We start from the raw sequence: 20,465 nt of genomic DNA, 5'->3' as shown, positions 1-20,465 counted from the left end.
GAGTGTCACCGGGTGTGGCCCAAAAACCAAAAAAAAAAAAAACAAAACAAAACAAAACAAAAAAAATGTTTTCATAGCAATCATATTTTACCCTTTATAAAATATTCAATAAGCACCTACTCTAACCCTGGCCACATTACCAAATCTAGATATTAAGTGTTTCCTGAACTATAAAAGATAAATAATCAAGGACCCATCATGGGTTAAGTGAGACAATACACATGAGAAACTGGTAAATTGTGTGATAGTAAACATTCAGTATTAGCAGTGATGACAAGGAGAAGGGCCATCAAATCTCCCTAGAAGACCACCAGGGCTGAGAACAAAATCACACAAAGCACTGGTCTGTCTGCAGCACAGACAAGTCTGGATTTCTCTCCCCACTCCCTGGGGTAGCTGGAATTAGTGGCACCACAGATAAATAAGAGAACTCTTGAAGACACTGCTGGCCTTCCCATTGCTGTAATCCTCCTGCCTACCATTTAATTTATCATCTCTGAGGTCTTCCATGTGTAATAGGCCCTCAGTAAATACTGATGGATTTCAAATTGGAAAATTTGAGTTTCTAATAAAGATATTAATAAGCTAGGCTATTTAATAAGACAATTCCATAATGAAATCTGAACTAAGAACTAAGCTAAACTCATTCCTATAAAATTTCACTGAACTTATTAAAATGCCATAAGCAATTTTAAATTTAAAAATATGATTTAAAATAATTAAAAGTATTTTTAAAGAACCAGGATGATTCAGTTCCCCTCCCCTGACATTCAGACTTGTTTACTGTTCACTGCTGGCCACCATCACAAAACCACACCTGGTATCTCAGTAAGACATAGGCTGGAAAGTACGGGCAGTAAGTGCCATGAAATGCTAGCACAAGGCAGTAAAATCTGACTCTGACTTACCCACTTCAGCAAGGGTTCGGACACAGGACTCCACTGAGGCCTTCTGTGCTGGGCTGGGCCAACTACAGTTGTACACACGGAAGGCAGACTGCAGCAGCTGAGTGAAGACAGGCTGGTGGGTCTGAAAAAGGACAACAGTCCATGACCTTTCTGAAAGACCCCTTAGAATAGAACATAGGCCAGTGTATGGCATTCCAGTGCAACCTCACAAATGTCTAATTTAACATTTATTATATACTCACTTCTTAATAAGTGAAAATAGTGACTTTCCTACACATGATGAAAAATTCATTAGTTGCTTTTAACTACCTTGTTGTATTGGGGACATACCTAGCAGTGCTCAGGGACCAAACTACTGGGGAGCAAGCCCAGGGCTCCTTCATACAAAGAAGTGCTCCAGCCTTGATATCTTTCTGTGGTCCCAACTCTCTTCTTAATCATAAATATGTATCATGTCTTGAAGTCAATGACATGAATTGAAGAATATTCATAATCTTTTTATCCCAAGTATAAATACAGCAGGTGTCTGATTTTACCTGCTTGATTAATTGTGTTTGGGTTTCATATGATGAACAAGTAGCAGAGACAGAAAATTTGTCTACAAAATAAATTTCATGTGACGCTATTATGAGAGCCATACACAACTGCTAGATTCTAGAATGCTAAACACAAAATCACCTAACAAGCCTTCCCTGGAGATGTCAATTTAAACAGTGAAGATATTCACTTCCTGACTTTGCCCATATATATTCTTCACTCACACAAATAAATGCCCTATATAAAAAAAATTTCTAGCCAGTTGCATGTTATAGTACTTCATAATTAGTCACCAATTTTTAAGAAACATTCTCATTTATGTCATTATTTGTCCCTATTTGTGGACAGTGAAAGCCAAAATTACTTTGTAAGTGTTAAAGATATCTGGGAGGAAAATGTTCGTTATATATCCCAGCTCATACTTTCTGGGAAGTTGCCACTGAGTCTACAGTCCAGTCCACTTTGGAAAACTATAATTTATTTCAATATTTGCAAAGCCATCAATAAACAGGTGAGACCATTTATTTCCTGCTTAGAAGGAATGCAAGAATAATTCTGGTAGGGAGCCAGAGAGATGGCTCCAAGGGCTGGACCTCGGGGTACACAGAGGTCCCAAATTTGATCCTGCAACTATGTGGCTCCCTGGAGCACTGCCTGGGGTCCCCTCCATACCCTAATGCCCACCCCCAAATAGTAATTTTATGTGAGGGTGAGGCCTATTTATTTTAAGCAAAGTTTGATAAACTCAGAAAGCAACCTAATAGTGACTAATGAGAGATAACAGTAGTCAGAATGCCGGAAATGTTTTTCTGAGAAGACCCCTGCAAACCCCACTCAACCTGGCAGAACATAGCTGCTGGCATGTCCCAGTGCTGCTTACCTGGAGACTGGTGCTGTTGTCTGAAAAGGGCGAGTTGAAGAAGCCACTCACAATGCTCATGATGGACTCGGTGACGCACTTCTCCAGGAAGGTGTCTGCATGCTTCCTGTCAGTGGTAGTGTTGCACACCTGGGGAAGAAACCAAGGCATCAGCTCTCCCTCATGTGCTGGCATCAAAACACAACACCAAAACCTTCTTTCAAACAATCCTGAAATGTTGCTCCAAACTGTCTGCTGCCTTAAACAGGACCAGGTCTACTGCAAGTACTGGAATCTGGCCACTTTGCAGTAGCTTCTCCTCTTGGTGAAATTGTGATTCTATCCAAAGTCAAGACCTTTCGCAAACCCCCTTTTCCCTTCTCTGTACTTCACAGTCCACCCTTATCTCTCCATGCTCATGCTTGGTGGGGCTAGAAATTATTTTCCTGGGGCCAGTACAGTGGGGAGTACATTTGCCTTGCATGTAGCCAACCGAGTTCGAACCCTGGCATCCCATATGGTTCTCTGAGCTTGCCAGGAGTAATCCCTAGCACTGCTAGATGTGGCAAAAGAAAAAAGAAAAAAAAAAGACAGGAAAGAAACAACTTTCCTATTTGGCATAAGGGAATCACAAAGCAAAAGCTCAGAAGAAATAAATAGATGCTATGAATAATGACTGACAATGACACACACTTTCACCACAATACCTGTCCAAACTAGAGGAGAGGTACAAACATACAGAGCATGGCAAAAAAGAAAAAACCAGAAAATAAAGAAGATATAATCCACAGATGTTGATATAGGCCAGTGGAAAACCACTGAAGTGAACAAGGAGAGATTTCTCAAGCTGATGATCAATCAGAAATCATGGACACTGAGCTTCCTCTCTGATTATGTTGGGCAGAAACTGGTCCTGCTGCTAAAGAAAACAGACTTCCTAGGGTATCTATCAGGGTAGATAAATAGCAAAAGCTAGCACGCATGAATGAAAACAGGTGGTGAGAAGACAAGAACTCTGGAGAGAAGAGAACATGGACACAGAGTGTGGGAGAGAACTGAGGCTGGGATGGAGTGACATCACCCAGTCACAGGCTATGGGGGTGAATATGGAAACCACATGCACACTTCTCCCAGGACTATCCCAATTGGGAAATTATTTTTCCCTTTTAAGCAAAGTAATCAAAGGGACAAAAAGATGTCATTTAATGAACAAGGCTCTTAAAACTTTCACACCTAGAACACCATGAAAGAGAAAAACCAAATCCTTTCCCATCGTGTACCACAGGATTTAAGCCTAAAAAATAATTATCTTCATCTGGGAAGGGCTCATTTTGTTTCTACTCATATACTACTATAGCATTTTCTCTTTTCCTCCCCTTAGCTCAAAAGCACTTTTGTAGACAACAGGCAAATTAATGAAAATAAAAATGCTGAACCTTTCAGCACAGAACACAGCCAGGTACAGAGGCTCAAACAGTGCAAAACCAGTTCACTCGAGAGGAAAAAATAGAAGGCATCTGTTTCCAACAAACTAGAGACTAGGTTCTGTGTGCGGCATATCTGACCTAAAAAGAAATTTTGACGTGGTCACAGAACCAATATAACAGTGATTTTCCCTGAATGGGCATGAGGTAGCATTTATTTCATTTAGTATTTTCCAGCACCCACTAGCCCATGAAATGTCCTGCTATGCCAGATAGAACAGTATTAGCATTGAGGAGATAGCAGAGCAATCCCACCAACAGCAGCCCAGTGACTGCTTCAACCTGGGACATTCTGAATGAGTGTGGAGAAATCTCAGAAGCAACGATAGCTCTAGACCACATTATGCACAACTAGACATTTGCTGGAGTAACATCCCAAAATGTGCTTTTGTCTGTTGATAAAACGAAGTAATCTATTTCTAGGCCAGAGAAATATTGCAGGGATTAAGTGGTGTTCCATACATAGAGCCAATCTGGGTTAAGTCCTGAGCACTGCAAGAAGTAATCCATGAGCACAGAGCCAGGAGAAAGTCCTGAGTATCGCAGGTATAGCCCAAAGAAACAAACAACAAAAAAAAGTAATCTATTTCTAGGCCAGAGAGATCCCCTGCCTATATATATATATATATACCAGAAAATAAAAGTAATACATTTCTAGATGAATTGTCACATGGACACATGGAATTAGTTGCTCAGTTAATATGGCCAAGAAATTCAAATAAGTTCCAAGGTAACTGATCTACCCTATTTAAATGACTACAGTTTAGGCCCAGTATCTCCTAAACTTCTGTAACAGCATGAAGAAGCAAGAAAGGCAAGAGGCCACCAGTCTCACTCACATCTTCTAACACTTTTTAACGGGGAAATGAACCTAATACATATTATTTCTTTATCCTGTGTTTTATTTATCTTGCTGTCTCTTTCCAATAAAGCTTGGAAATAATTCAAATTACATCACATTAAATTAACTTTTCATGTGTAGTACATATATATTTAAAGTTTCAATCTGTTGGCACATATTATTCCTATATTATTATTTCCTATAAAAACATTCTCATGCCCTGTCATTATCCAAACACTTATTATAAAAGGCTATGTTTATTCCATCCTTCTCATGTGACATCAGGCTTTAATTCATTTTTGGAATGGATTGAAGTACACATAACCAAAAACACAAATCATTTTTCTTATTTTCTTAAGTTATTTCCTCCTTACTAGTCTTTTATGTAAGTTGTGCCTTTTTTTAATAAAAAAAAAATTGTGCAAAATTGTTATTCCTACTTTCAGATTTGGGGTATAGTTCAGCAAAAAAAAAGAAAACCTAAGAAGACACTGCCAGATGTGGGTAACTAAGAGTATGGGAAATATCTGGCTGTCAGCCGTAGTTGGGTTACACTGCTGGGAATGGCCGATTAGCAGGGTACAGAGGGGCTTTCATAACTGCCACATTACCTCTCGCTTTTAGGCTGCCCAATCCTTGGCATAAGGGCAGAGAAGAGACTGCCACACCTGGCTGAGGCTTCTTCACATTTGAGCTCAACATACCACTCCTCTCCACCAAGTATCCTTGGTCTTTTTGCAGTCCAGGCTCTCTACTGCACTCTGGCCTCTTTGAGGCTTAGGGGACACTGCCTGGCACCACCTTGGTCTCTCTGAGCCTGCCACCTTTCTCAGCCATGCTCTCCCAAAACACAAAGCTCTATCATGATTTCTGCCAACCCAACAGCACCAAAAAGTTACTTGATTCTGTCTGCAGTTCTGATGTAGCCCTTAAAGCCTGTCCACGTTTGTTACATAAGGATGTTTCAAACCCCCTGAACTTTCTCAAATGCAATCTGGACAATACATTACATAGGTATTTTTTTTTAAATACCAGTGACTATAATATCAGTCTTACAATTTTACTGAATCGTTTATTACTAAATATTTAAACTATTCTGTATGGTCTATGATTAGTCGAAAGTCTTTGACCATAAACCCTTAATATCATTTCTAATTATTCCCAAGGACAGAGTCTGGGAAGGTAAATAAATGACTTGACATATTAGAAAAGGTATAGAGGGGCCGGGCGGTGGCGCTGGAGGTAAGGTGCCTGCCTTACCTGCGCTAGCCTAGGAGACGGACCACGGTTCGATCCCCCGGCGTCCCATATGGTCCCCCAAGCCAGGAGCGACTTCTGAGCGCATAACCAGGAGTAACCCCTGAGCGTTACCGGGTGTGGCCCAAAAACCAAAAAAAAAAAAAAAAAAAAAAAGAAAAGGTATAGAGGGCTTTTTGGTTTTAATATATAGCCATTTGGGGATGGGAGGTAAAAGAAGAGCATAAACTTATACTCTGAAAGAAATCAGCAAGGTATGTGAATCAAAGTGAATATTTCTTTCATGTTTGGGGGATTTATTGTTGTTGCTGGAGATGCCCTTGACCGCTAGACCACAGTCTCCACCAGAGTTTCAACCTTTCACTCTAAAACTTTGACAGCAAGCTTCCTTTTTCTTCAGGAGGTACTACACCAGCAGTGCCCAGGGCTTACTCTTTTGTTGTTGTTGTTGCTGTTGTTTTGTTTTTTTATTTGTGGTTTGGGGGCCACACCCAGTAGTGCTCAGTGATTACTCTTGGCTCTTCACTCAGAAATCACTTCTGGCAGGCTTGGGGAACCATAATGGGTGTCAGGGATCAAACTCAGGTCATCCACATGCAAAGCAAACACGCTACCCTCTGTGACAGGGGTCCTCAAACTTTTTAAACAGGGGGCCAGTTCACTGTCCCTCAGACCATTGGAGGGTCTGACTATAGTAAAAATAAAACTTATGAACAAATTCTTATGCACACTTCATATATCTTATTTTGCAATGAAGAAACAAAACAGATACAAATACAATATGTGGCCCGAGGGCCATAGTTTGAAGACCACTACGTGTGCTATAGCTCCAGCCCCTTCAGGGCTTACGCTTGACTCTGATTTCAAGGATTACTTCAGATATTACTGAGATTACTGTGATGCTGGGGAATCAAACCAGGGTCAACTGTGTGCCTAGAAAAGAGCCCTAACCACTATATTATATCTCTGGTTCAACGGCCATCCATTTTTATCATTTTGCATTCGTCTTCAAAGTCTATCACACTTCATGCTATTATGCGATATGAGGTTAAAGGCCAAATTCATTTTACTTTAAAGAGTCAATACCCTCAAATGTCATCTTGATTTAGTCCAAATCAAAATTTTCTGCTGAATGTCTTTATTCTAGGCATTATATGGAATTATCAGTGAACAAAACATAAAAATATTACTAAAGGAGCCCCACCCACAGCAGCCCCTGCAGGTCACAAGCCCCTTCTCCTCTGGGAAAGGTACTGAGACCAACCTTCTGCCCCAATAAGCCACCACCCAGCTCCCAAAGAGGAAGGCCACCCTCTCTGTCCCACATATTGTACCAAGGCAAGAAGCTGCAACCACCACTCCTGCTGACTCATTCAATGCAGCCTTTTTTTTCATACACACATACCGCAATGTGGATTGTTGCATGCTACCAGATTCAGCTCCAAAGGACCTCCAGTTTGAGGACACTACCTGATCCCTTACTGGTACAAACCATTTCTCAGACTCAATAAGACCATGGTGTGGGATAAAAATGTGCCCTGGATCTCACCCACCCCACTCCACCACACCCCACCACCAAGACTATCTCAAAATACTTAATGGGGATATCTATATTGTCTTTGTATGTTTAATTCCTTAATAGTTATACCTTTTAGTGTGTTTATTTCCAAATGTAAAGGTAGCCTCATCCATTCCCCCTTTTTTAATTTCTCTTGTTTTGGTTCTGCTTGGTACAAAATTCTAATAGAAAAAGTATTGCTTGGGATAAAAATCTCAGGTCAAAACCAGGGCACAGAGATTGTATAGCTTGTCATTCTTACCCCAAAATGAACCAACAATATAATATGGCAGCATACCCTTTTGCATAAGCACACTAAAAAAAGGGGAAATCAGAAGTATAGAAACAAGCTCTTATCTACTAGATAAGAACCCATAAATTTTATATTACGGGGATTCCTCCCACCCTGAACTTTTGTCCTGGGGACTTGACTTAGAACCCATGTGATTGAACAGCGACCATCTAACCCCAAACCCCAGATCCCAACCTTAGAATTGATACAGTTCCCTGTAACAGCACCAAGAATCAAACTACCCGGGGAGTGCCTAATACCACTCTGGCACCAACTTGCACCAGGCTAGGTTGATATAACATCCTGATGACAAGGAAACAGCAAAAACTTGATATAAGGGCAGGTTGCCCTACCTCATCACCTAATGGTAAGATGAAAACAGAAGATACTCTATGCTTTGATCTGTATAAAAACCAAGATCACTAATTACAGAAAATGACTTTGACAACTTCAACTGAGCAGAACTTTTCCTGGTACCAAAAAGAACGACTCTATCCTAGGCTTCATCTTAGGATTGTGCAAAAACCAAGCTTTCTAATTCCAGAGGTCTGACTTAGACAACCACAACTGAGCAAAACTTCTAGAACCATAAGGAAAGACTCTACCTAGGCTTCATCCTAGGATCTGTGCAAATACCAAGATCTCTAAGTACAGAGGACTGATTTTGACAACCATAACTGAGCAGAATGTTTCCTGGCACCATAAAAGGACCTTGGGGTTCGACAATGAGCATGTTTGAAGCCTATGGTTGTTCCCATGACAGTATGTTTCAAGCATGGAGAAACCCTATATGTCTTAGACCAAGGGAATTCCCTTTCTAATTTCCCCAATACTTACTGTACCTATGCAACAACAACAAAAAAAAAACCTTGCCACACCATTCCCCCCTTCCTTTTTTGGTTGTTGTTGTTGTTGTTTTTGTTGTTTTGTTGTGGTGGGTTTGTTCTTTTTCTTTCTTCTTTAAATTTATATTTATAGCTTCTAGACAGCCTCCTCCCAGCTTTCTTTTTTTTTTTCCCAACAGAACCATAGAACTTGAATCATCTTGTTCTACCTCATAAATTGAGGGGGTGGGGGAGAGTAGATGGTACCAGGGGCAAACACTGTCATGATCATTGAATAGAAATAAAAATGATCAGACCTGAATGCCAAAACCAAAGCCAACAAAAAATAGAATCAAAATACTCAATCTACAACAAGCTATATATGAAGGGGACCTGTTATACTACTAGTCTAGGGGGCAAAGGAGAAATGGATAGGATGCATGCTGGGAACAGGGGTGGAAGGAGGTCAACCCTGATGGTGGGAATGGCCCTAATTCACAGTCACTGTGCATCTTAAATATAACTTTGAAAGACTTATAATTCACATTGGTCACAATAGAAATTATTTTTAAAAATTACTGAAGGAGTGTATAGCATTAAGAATCCAGAAGAGAGAAAGCCCATATAATGCAGGAGTCAAATCTAGCCAGAGCCATACACTGGAAGATTTCCTGTGCTCCATTCCCTCAGTCATAATGAACAGTCAAGACAGGCCTGGAATCCTGCAAGAGAAACTCCCAGGCTCTAGACAGAAAAGAATGTAATAGAAATAAGCAATCACTTCCCCAGTAATCAGAGATAAATTCTTATATATCAACATCATATTCATGCCAAATCTGCTTCTGGCTATTGATTTCACTCCAATAACATACCTGCTTAGTTCAACAGTAAGACCATACTCATTCTGTCTGCAAAATTACTTTGGACATAAATATGTGATTTATCTAGGCCCCATTTATTTATTCCACAAATATGCACTGCATGTGAGACCTGGGCAAGACTCGGTGTGCAGAGGCCAAAATGGATGCAGAATGAGGTGGAGGGAGGGGATCAAGAGAGAACGAAGAAGCAGAGCAGGCTTATGGGGGGCTGCTCTCTGTGGTGAGAGGTACTGAGGAGGAATAGTGTGCCTGGTATATACAGAGATATGAAGGGAACTAAGCACTGTTTGGGAGCACTGAGGGGAGAGAGCACTGACTGGGAGTAATAAGAAGGAAGAATACTAGCTGGGAGCATCAAGAGGATGGAGCACTAGCTGGGAGCATGAAAAGAAGGGAGCACTCATAGAGCATGAAGGAAAGGGACTGCTATTGTGGGGAGAATACCAGATATAAGACAGGGTATTGGGGAGACAGGGAGGAAGATATCAAGTCATGATGGGCACATCATGAAAACTGGACAGAGACATTCTTCCTTTCATCATACTGAGGAGTGGTTTCTTTTGTTTGTTTGGTTTGGTTTGGTTTGGTTTGGTTTGGTTTGGGGCCACATCCATTGATGTTCAGGGGTTACTCCTGACTATGCACTCAGAAATCGCTCCTGGCTTAGGGGGACCATATGGGATGCCAGGGGATGGAACCACCATCTGTCCTAGGCTAGCACTTGCAAAGCAGACGCTAGTGCCACCACTCTGGCCCCTGAGCAGTGGTTTCGTAAACTTTTCCTACTTATCACAACTTTTTCCCTGAGAAAGCAACAGAGTTCAACCAAATTCCTCAGGCTCATGACTTTTGACTTGGTGTTAATTTTTGGTTGCTGTGTGTTCAGAATTATTTTACTATGTCAAATTTTTACTACATCCAAATTCTTTCAGATTATGCAGCCCTGTACAGTGGTGATCCCGACTTTGCAGAATCTGGGATACAGGGGACAAAGGGAGGAAACATAGGTGTGAGCAGACTTCAAAAATTCAGGGGAGGGCAGAAGTGATAGTACAGTGAGTAGAGAGCACTTGCTTGCCTTGGTCAGGTTCAATCCCCAACATCCCACATGGTTCCTGAGCACACCAGGACTGACCCTAAGCACAGAGCCAGAAGTAAGTCTTGAGCACCACTGGGTGTGACCCAAAAACACAAAACCAAAATAAAGAATCCAGGAGAAGGTAACAGTTTGGAACTCAGTAGCAGTGATTGACTGCTCAGAGGAGTCAGGCTTAGGGGTCTTTTGAGGTTGCAGTTCAGACTTGGTTGAAGATTATTTAGAGTTTAAGGAAATAGAGTTTAAGATGGTATCATGTGAGGTTTTTTTGGTTTTTTGTTTTTGGGTCACACCTGGTGACGCTCAGGGGTTACTCCTGACTATGTGCTCAAAAATCACTTGGGGGACCATATGGGGTGCTGGGGGATCGAATCGTGGTCAGCACGTGACAGTACTAGGTCAGCACGTGCACGGCGAACACCCTACCGCTTGCGCCACCGATCCAAGCCCAATATCATGATTTTTTTTTAATGGACCAGATAGCACGATTTTTTTTAATGGGCCAGAGACAAAGTACAAGAAGTAAGACACTGTCGCACATGAAGCCAACCCTGGTTTGGTTTCTGGCACTTCACATTATTCCTCCAAGCACTGTTGAGAAGAGGGATCACTCCTGAACACAAAGCCAGGAATAGACCCTGAGCAATATCAAAAATGACCCCACAACAGAAACAAACAAACAAACAAAATTTAGTCTGAAGATCTAGGATAAACAATGGATTTTCCATTTACTGAAATGTAAGGGATTGAAAATGGCCCCACAACAGAAACAAACAAACAAAAAATTTTGGTCTGAAGGTCTAGGATAAACATTGGATTTTCCATTTACTGAAATGTAAGGGATTGGAGCAGGAGCTGTTTGAACATTTTTCACAGGTCTGGGAAGTGAATAGAAATGTGAGGTGAGCTGACCCAACAATGTCTCGGAGGCAGCTACATGTAGGAAGGTGACCATTATGCCTGGCCTAAATGAGGTCAGTACACAAGTGCCTGCAGACATAGGACTTTTGGATCTGAGTGTGGCCTGTGTCAATAACTATAAGCCAGAAAGACTGAGAAACTGAGGGGGGCCAGGGGTGCTGAGAACAGCCAGACAAGAGAGTTTAAGGGGAAACTTACCAACCTCAACAAACACTGCCTGTGAAGTGGAGAGCAGGAGGCCTAAACCCAGGAAAGCAAATAATTACACTGCCCGAGCCCTCGGCACGGGATATGAGACGAAAAGCTGGGCACAGGAGGACATGGGGAGCCTCTCTGCTCGGGGTGACGCTGCCCATCAGCCCACACAGAAAGAACCTGTAAATGGGCCTTTTTCAATGGCCTGTTCAGCCATAGAGACTCAAACAATCAAAGAAAACCTAGTCATTCCTGGCAAATCAAAGAACTTGGAGACTCCATCCCAGAGAGAATTTTACATGTCCTTCTATTTGAAAAAGGAGAGAAGGCTGCTGGGCAGTGGCCAAAAAGCACAGGACATAGCACTCAAAGCTCCTGTAGGTGACTTCTAGGCTTTACTCCACCTTGCCTACCCATCATGAAGAGGGCTGCAAGGCAGCCCAGAGGCTTGGAATTGGCAGCAAAATTGGGAACATCTTTAGAAGGAAAAACACAGCTCATGGCTAGCACTGATCGCTCTGCCCTGCCCTGCCCTGCCCTGCCCTGCCTCCTTGCTCTTTCTGATTTCTGATGTGATTCAGACGTCCCAAATGAGCCCTGATAATCAGTGTACCAGGCTCAGAAAGGCAGAGCTGCCCTCCACACATATTTCAGCCCATCAGAAGGTAGATCAAAGTGCACGCACACTAACACCTTCAAATAGGCCGGAGCCTCTAGGTCCAGAAGCTCTGCCACCTGCTATGCTCAGCCAACAGGCAAGATGTGAGTGGCACCGCATGGTCAGGAGGTTGACCACATGCACCAAATTATAAGAAACATCAAGGAATATTGTGTTTCCATGGGTCGTACCTAGTAAGATCAAAGGCCAAAGGTGCCAACAGGAAGATGAAAAATGCTAAATGATAGTGATCCAAGAGAGCTTTACTCAGAGCAGAGGAAAAGGCAGACTTATGCCAGGTAAAGAAAGATAGAGCACTGAGTATGAAAATTTCACTGGCCTTTTCAATAAGGTTATTCTCCAAGAATGATCCTCAGTGGTGGGAGCACAAGGTCTGGGCTTGCGCTGTGTACTTACATGCTCCCTCACCCCCAGATATATTATTATCCAAAGTTTAACTAATATAATCAGATAATTAGGGCTGGTTAGATCCTTTGTACAGCTCTGGGCTCCCTCCTGAGCATCACAGAAACAAAGAAAAATTAGAGAACCAACCCGAATGTGTGCTGAAAACCAGGAGCCAGAGCCCTTGAAAGGAATCATGAAAACTCAGAGGGCAGAATAGGCAACATGACTATGGCAACAGTGCAGTAGGTAGTATGCTTGATTTACATGGGAACTTGCCTTGCACATGGCAGACCTGCATTCAATCCCAACACCCAGCATGGTCCCTTGAGCCCTGCCAGGAGTGATCCCTGAATATTGATGGAGAACAGAGCTGAGCATAGTTAGGAGTGATCCAAAATCAATAAATAAATGTCATTTGTCTGTGTAGCCAAAACAGGAGAGATAAAAATCCTTGAGACAGGAAGAATTTTCAAGAGAAAATCTAAATCTCAGCCTAAGACATGCAGAGTGTCCACGAGACTGTCTATACCTCAGCCCGGTGAACACATGGGTGCAGAGTGTCTGTCGCAAAGAGATCAAGTTTGGAGGCATTATCATCATCCTCCTTAGATTTATATACTGGAATTCTCTCTCAGTTTTACAGAAAATGCTGCCAAGGATGTGACCCAGCTCTTTTTCAAACTTTTGTCAGCAGCACTGTGAACTGCATATACCAGTCTGGGGACTCATCAACACTGGTGTACACACCAGGGCACAGAAGCACCACTTGGCCACACTTAAAGCCTGGTAGCCCAGGGCCTTGCTAAAGGAGAGGTGGCCATGCAAGTCATGTGTACAGGCTGTTCACAAAAGGAAGATTTATTTCTGGATGCAGGCACCACAGGAGGGATGCAGACCAGCTCTGAGCTCTACAAAACAAAGTAAAACTGGAACTTTCTTCACCCTGGAGTAGAGCAGACAGTGCTCAAAAGGCTCTGGATACTCCAGTAAAAGGAACCTTTTTCCCTGAAAATCTTGACCAACCAAGTTCAGCATGATTTACTGCATTAACCAACAGTGTTTTTATTTTTTTCTATACCCACAGACTCATCACTTCTCCAAGAAAGCACTGAAGAATGCTCTCCCTCGTGCTAATGGACATGCCAGCCTCCATACTAGGAGATAGATGGACGAAATCAGGATCACTGTCCCTCTCCACCAAATATATCCAAGTGAGACTAATATCATGCTCTCGGCACCCACCAAAGGCCTGGACAGTCCACCATCATTCATTATAGGTCTAAGCAATTCTCAATATACTGTTAGCAAAATTCTTATTGAAACCTTATGTCCCAAAATTTAAAGAAAAATAAAATAAAAAATATGTTTTAAAAAATTAAAATAATTGACTCTAGACATTATAATTCAGCATGCAAAATAAAAAGGGCCATCTTGCACATCTTGCAAACTGAAGTTGTTGCCAAGAGAATTCCTTCCTTTTTTCTTCATTTCTTCCATAGTACTGGAACAAAAATATATGCTGGACAATATCTAGAAAATGCCAACCAACTCCACATGTCCATCCCTAAACTCCTATCCCTCCGAAATCCCAAGAAGAGAAAATAATTCAGTGTGAAAAACTGACTAAATTTTAACTGACAGGAGACACCGCACTGACTGCTTTGATTAGCAGAGCATCATTCCAAAGGATACTGAATAGTAATACCGAGCTGGTCAAGTCTGAGAAAAGTCAGTTCTGACCCAGAGTAGGGGTCATGTTCCCTAAGTGTTCCCCATTAGCCTATACCTGCATTTCCACTGCAACAGGCCACAGTGAACCAGCCAAAAGTCTTCTCCAGCCAATGTCAAAAGACCACAAGAGGCCAGTATTGACCTGGGTTTGATGACCCAGCACCTCACATGGTCCCCAAGCCCTGCCAAAAAGTGATCCTTGAGCATAGACCCAATGACTAAGGCCTGAGCACAGCCAGGTGTAGTCCAAAAACAAATTCTTTGCACACACACACACACACACACACACACACACAGCATGGAAATCCCACTTCATAACAAACCAGCATGGTCAAATGTAAAGGTTAAAAGCAAATATTATGCCATCCTGGGTGTGTCTGATTCCTAACATCCAACCCCCCACTGTCTCATGCAAAGCATTTACTACTTTGTGGATCTACAGAGTTAAACTACAGGTTTTTGTTCAGATGCTGATACTATTTAATAGAAATATTTACTGGAAAAAAACACTGCACATAAAGTACTAACCATATCATATTCAGAGTGTCACTTACCCGTGCCATATCCACGAGGAAGTTCTCAAATAATTTCCAAATGTGGTTACTCGTGTAGATTTCTTTCATTTCCACTTCGGTGTCCACGTAACAGTGATTGACAAAATTCACATAAGCAATTTTAACCTGTGCATGTCAAAACAAAAAAAATTCTCCTCATTGTTCATTTTCAAACCCATTGAAAAAAGTTTAATCGAACATCTGTAATAATTCCTAGTGTGTATTCTGTAACCCGAAAGCACTCCATTTCTCTCCTTTTACTAAGAAACTCTGCTCTGCGTGAAACTTGGTTTCATATCATCGACAACATATCACATATGTTTACAAACTTTGCCATGATATAACCAAAGAAAGAAATGATCAATCTACATTTCTAGAACTTCATTAATCCTGTTGACAGTCAACTAGTTTCTAGTGAGTTTTTGCCCTATCTGCAAAGATAAATAGGATAAAAGATGATTCATGTCTAATGCAAAATGTGTGTTCAAATGCCAAGGAATGCAGCTATCCCATAAAGCGAGGCAAACTTATTCACACAACAGCCACTCCTGTCAGGAATGGCAGATCATTCTAAGCATCAGTTCCCCGCTCCAGAGCATTTTGGAGTTCGAGGTAAATCTTTCACTTTGATCACACTGACATTTAGAACTTACAAGATGTTCCAAATCTCTTCCAGTAAAACAAATGTGGAAATCCTTGGTGATGGCAAGAAATGTACAATGGTAAAGAAACAGGTATTAGAACATTGTACGATGATAACTCTATCATAAACAATTTTGTAAATATATGTCAGTCTCATGGTGATTCAATTTAAAAATCTATTCTATTTATTATTCAATTATTCAGTTCAATTATTCAAAATTACAAATTTAAAAATCATTTTTAAAAAATCTTCATGGCTTTTAGTTTCTTGTAGAACTGAAAAAACAACTTTTGATGCTTTTGCAAATTTTCCTAAGTATAAGCTCAGCACATTGCTTTGAATAAACACAGAGCTTTCCCTAAACTTCAGTGGGGAAGATGCTGCACATCAGAGTCCTGGCCCCCTCTCTGTTGTGTTGTCCCCACTCTTTCCCTGGGCTCACCTCAGGGATGCAGTCATCATGCGTCACCACCCTTACTATGTCATCCAGGGGCAGAAGGGAGTTGCACTTGATCTCAGTGTAGACATTTTTGCCCTCTGTGCATGCTGCTAGTAACTCCACAAGGGTTATGTGGTAGGCCAGGGGGCTGTTCTCATCCCCTCGGTCTCTCTCTGAGCACATCATACGGAGAAGAACAGGAAATGATGCTCTGTCATTGTAAAAGATCAGCACATCCTCACCACCGTTTATCAACTGAAAAGAGAAGAAGACAGTCCACAGAGCAGCCGAGCACTGGTGCCTGCAGTTAGTTCTGAAGGCTGGAAACATGTGTCTCTTTGGAAAAACACAGGGAAGACTACTAAAGCAGAGCCTTATACCACAGCAGGGCAGTATAAAGAGTTCAACTGTGTGCCAAGAATGTGTTGAGACCAGTTCAAACAATAAGAGGGCAAGAATCACATAACATAATAATAAATTATTCATTGATGAATTGCACTAAAATTAAACCTGTAGAAGCATAAGGACCAATTCTAGATCATGAAAAACTATTAAGAATCTAAAGCAGGGGCCGGGCGGTGGCGCTAAAGGTAAGGTGCCTGCCTTGCCAGCGCTAGCCTTGGACGGACCGCGGTTCGATCCCCCGGTGTCCCATATGGTCCCCCAAGCCAGGAGCAACTTCTGAGCGCATAGCCAGGAGTAACCCCTGAGCGTTACCGGGTGTGGCCCAAAAACCAAAAAAAAAAAAAAAAAAAAAAAAAGAATCTAAAGCAGCAAAGGATCATATTATAAGCTTATAATGTCTTGACATGATTACAAATAATAATTTATAAACAAACTTTCAGGACTTCCAGAAAACAGTAATTCTAAGATTTCTACAGAGTAAAAGAATTTGTCCTGTATCAATACAGGAATCACCCCATTCCAAAATGTAAACTATATGATGATCAAAAAACATGGGAAAATTTTTAAAAAGCTCACTAAATGTGTGGAGCTCATGGCCAGAGCTGCCTCAATGCTTGGTCTGTCAGTAACAAGAGGAATACAGAGAGAGACAAGCTATCCCAATACTCAAGTGTGGCTGACTCAGTCCTAACACCTGTGCCTAGCTCATTCACTGCATGGATTATACTCAATGTCAACCAGCAAACCAACAAGGGAAAAACAACATCTTTCACTGTTTTGTTTTTCTGCAATTTTAAACTTATTCTAAATAGCTAAATTTCCACAGGTAATGGACTGCTAACTGGTAATTTCTCTTAATCAGATAAATAAAAGTCCTTCAAAACACTGTGCAAATAATAATAGAAACATTGTTGTCTACATAGGGAGCTGAGTGAGAAAGCCACTAGAAAAGTCAAATTGAATTCATCTTTGTCATCATACTGAAAATTTGCAACTATAACATTTCACTACTTTTATCTTTATTTATAGTTTAAAAATTTTTTAAGAAACATAATATATTTTATAATAACCATTGGCTTGAGAGAACAGAAGGGCATACAAAAACATTGAGTCTGTTTTCCAGTCTTGTCCTGTTTCTTTCTTTCTTTTTTTTCTATATATATATAAAAAAAATAACCTTCACCAGTGCAACATTCCCCTCACCAATATCCCAAGTGTCCCTCCTCCCCACCCGACAGCGGCCTGTACTCTAGACAGGCTTTCTACTTCCCTCATTCAGTCACATTTTGTTATGATAGTTCTCAGTGTACTTATTCTGCACCCAACAATCTCTGTAGTGAGCTTCAAGTTGGGAGCTGGACCCTACAGTCCTCCTCTATTTTGTCTCTGAGAATCATTACACAAATGTTTTTCATTTTTCTCAAAACCCATAGATGAAAATATATAGCATGAAAATACAATACAAAAATCCCTTCCTCACACCTATATTCATTGCAGCGTTGTATACAATAGCCAGACTCTGGAAACAGCCTAGATACCCCTCAATAGATGAATGGCTAAAGAAGGTATGGTACATATATACAATGGAATATTATGCAGCTGTCAGAAGAGATGAAGTCATAAAATTTTCCTATACATGGATGTATATGGAATCTAGTATGCTGAGTGAAATAAGTCAGAGGGAGAGAGGTAGACACAGAATAGTCTCACTCATCTATGGGTTTTGAGAAAAATACATAGTTTAAAATTTTTCATAGTATAATATTCATTATTTAAAATAGGTTAATTATTTCTTTAGTTGATGGAAGTTTACCTTTCTTATCAATTACTACATTTTTTTCTTCTCCTACAGTCTCATGAGAAGAGAAACAAATAACTCAAAAGAAAAAAAAAGACACATACCGAATGATCTCACTCACTGGCAGCATGAAAAAGAATAAAGAGAATGGAAAATGTTCAGTGAAAAGTTGTTCTCTAGGGCAGAACTAGAGTGACTCAAGGTATGGTTTCATTGCACCAAAACATAAATATGCAAACAGTTGTGAACCAGTTACCTCAGTGAATCAATAATACATTTCTAAAAGTGCCTCTTTTATTTGCTTTCTGCTGATTTTTAGAAATATTTTTTATTTAGGAAGACCTCGTGATGGCACTGGGACTGGAATGCAAGCCTTATAGTTAGAGTTGAGGCATAGAGAAAGATGCTACTTGGGATCAACACAAAGTATCACGAATGCAAGATCTGTGCTCTAATGCTCTGAACTATCCTTCCCAACCCTCTGCTACCTTTTCTAAAATTCATTTCTTATTGATGCAGCATAGATTTATATCATGGTCTAGTTTTTATCCATTTGACCCTTTACCTCTTGGAACAGTCTTTTGGTCTGATGAGCTGAGTTTATTTCTTTTATTTTTTTTGTTTGTTTATTTGGTTTCTTTGTCTTTCACAAAAGTGAAATTTCATGCAATGTTTGTCTTTGTGTGCCTTAAAGACCAAATAGGAAAAGAAACTTTCTGACAGCCATAACATCAACTTTTAAGGGCTGCTATATGGGATACAAGGCAGACAGATCTGAGGAGCCAGAATGAAAAGAAAAAATGTGCCAGGCCTACCTATGCTGGTGGCTTTTTCCTCCACACTCAGAGCAGAGAAGACACATTGCTCATAGAGCAAATGCCAGCTGGACACATACCTCTGTCATCACCATATCCTGGCATTTCTTCACATACTTCCCATCTGCCTTCACCACAGTCTGCAGGAAGCGTAGGTACTGGACGTGGCGGCCATGTGTCTCCACACAGTGTACAAAGTGCTGGACCACCCGCTCGCTGAGCTCACTGCACAAGAGGTAATTGTTCATAAAGATGTGCCGCATGGTCTCTGCCTCCAGGAGCTGCAAGCAGAGAAAGTACTGCTTTACTTTCTGTCCAGAGAAACTTGGACTCTCCTGCTAGTGATCACTTTTTTTTTTTGGGGGGGGGGGGGAGTAGGCCATATCTAGTGATGCTCAGGGCTTACTCCTGAATCAGGGAATAACTCCTGAGGGAGCTCAAAGGGCCATATGTGGTTCTGAGTATGATGCCCAGGTAGGGCACATGGAAGTAAGTGCCCTGTGCACTGTACTATTTCTTTGGCTCAAAGATTCATTTTCTGATGCAAAATCATCACAACTTTCTTGTACAAGTCTTAACAAAACTTAATAAAGCAGGTAAGCAGGAAAAAGCAACTGAGCTCAAAAGGAACACATGGCTAGGGCTGGAGTGATAATACAGAAGGCAAGGTGTACGCATTGCCAGGAGTGATTCTGTAGTGTAGAGCCAAGAGTAGACTCTATATATAGTCACTGCCCTCACCTCAAAAAACAAACTTACAACTGAAAATAGCAGCTTATAATTATCATGTTTTGTTTTGCATATACCCAACGTCACTTTTTTTACAAAAAAAAAAAAATGATATAAGACAATCATTTTGGGTAGGCCTCTGAATGAATATTCTAAATTAATTATTCAGTTATTATAAGGTCACATGAATTTTAAAATGACTTTTTGGCATAATATTGTATTGAAATATATGTTTCAGATATAATTAAATCAATACAGATATTAAAAAGGAGCTTTTTGGGGCTGAAGGGTTATTACAAAAGTTAGGCACTTGCCCTGCACGTGGCCAAACCCTGTTCAATCCCGGGACCCATGTGGTTTCCCTAATTCCTCAGGAGTGATCCCTGAGCAAAGAGCTAGGAGTGAGCTCTGAGCATGGTAAAGTGTGGTCCTCAAATCAATAAATATATTTTTTAATTTATTTTTGGTTTGGGGGCCACACCCACCAGTGCTCAGGGGTTATTTCTGGTTGGTTCTGCATTCAAGGATCAAATTTTGGTCAGCTATATGCAAGACAAATGTCCTACCTACAATATTATCTCTCATACACAATACATAAAATTTTTAAAAAGGAGCTTATTATGGGATGGAGA

General features: G+C 40.9%; 1 protein-coding gene across 1 annotated transcript in view; it reads right to left on the bottom strand.

Annotated features, from left to right (window-relative positions):
- The window catches only part of ITPR2 (inositol 1,4,5-trisphosphate receptor type 2), a 458,186-nt gene that overhangs the window by 231,836 nt on the left and 205,885 nt on the right, over window positions 1-20,465 (bottom strand). Inside the window, 5 exon segments of the mRNA XM_049783873.1 lie at window positions 909-1,029; window positions 2,326-2,454; window positions 15,005-15,130; window positions 16,090-16,341; window positions 19,185-19,385. Coding sequence (XP_049639830.1) covers window positions 909-1,029; window positions 2,326-2,454; window positions 15,005-15,130; window positions 16,090-16,341; window positions 19,185-19,385 — 829 coding nt within the window.

The sequence above is a fragment of the Suncus etruscus genome, chromosome 11 (genome assembly GCF_024139225.1).
Source record: "Suncus etruscus isolate mSunEtr1 chromosome 11, mSunEtr1.pri.cur, whole genome shotgun sequence".
Taxonomy (NCBI): domain Eukaryota; kingdom Metazoa; phylum Chordata; class Mammalia; order Eulipotyphla; family Soricidae; genus Suncus; species Suncus etruscus.
This window is presented reverse-complemented; position numbering and strand designations above follow the sequence as displayed.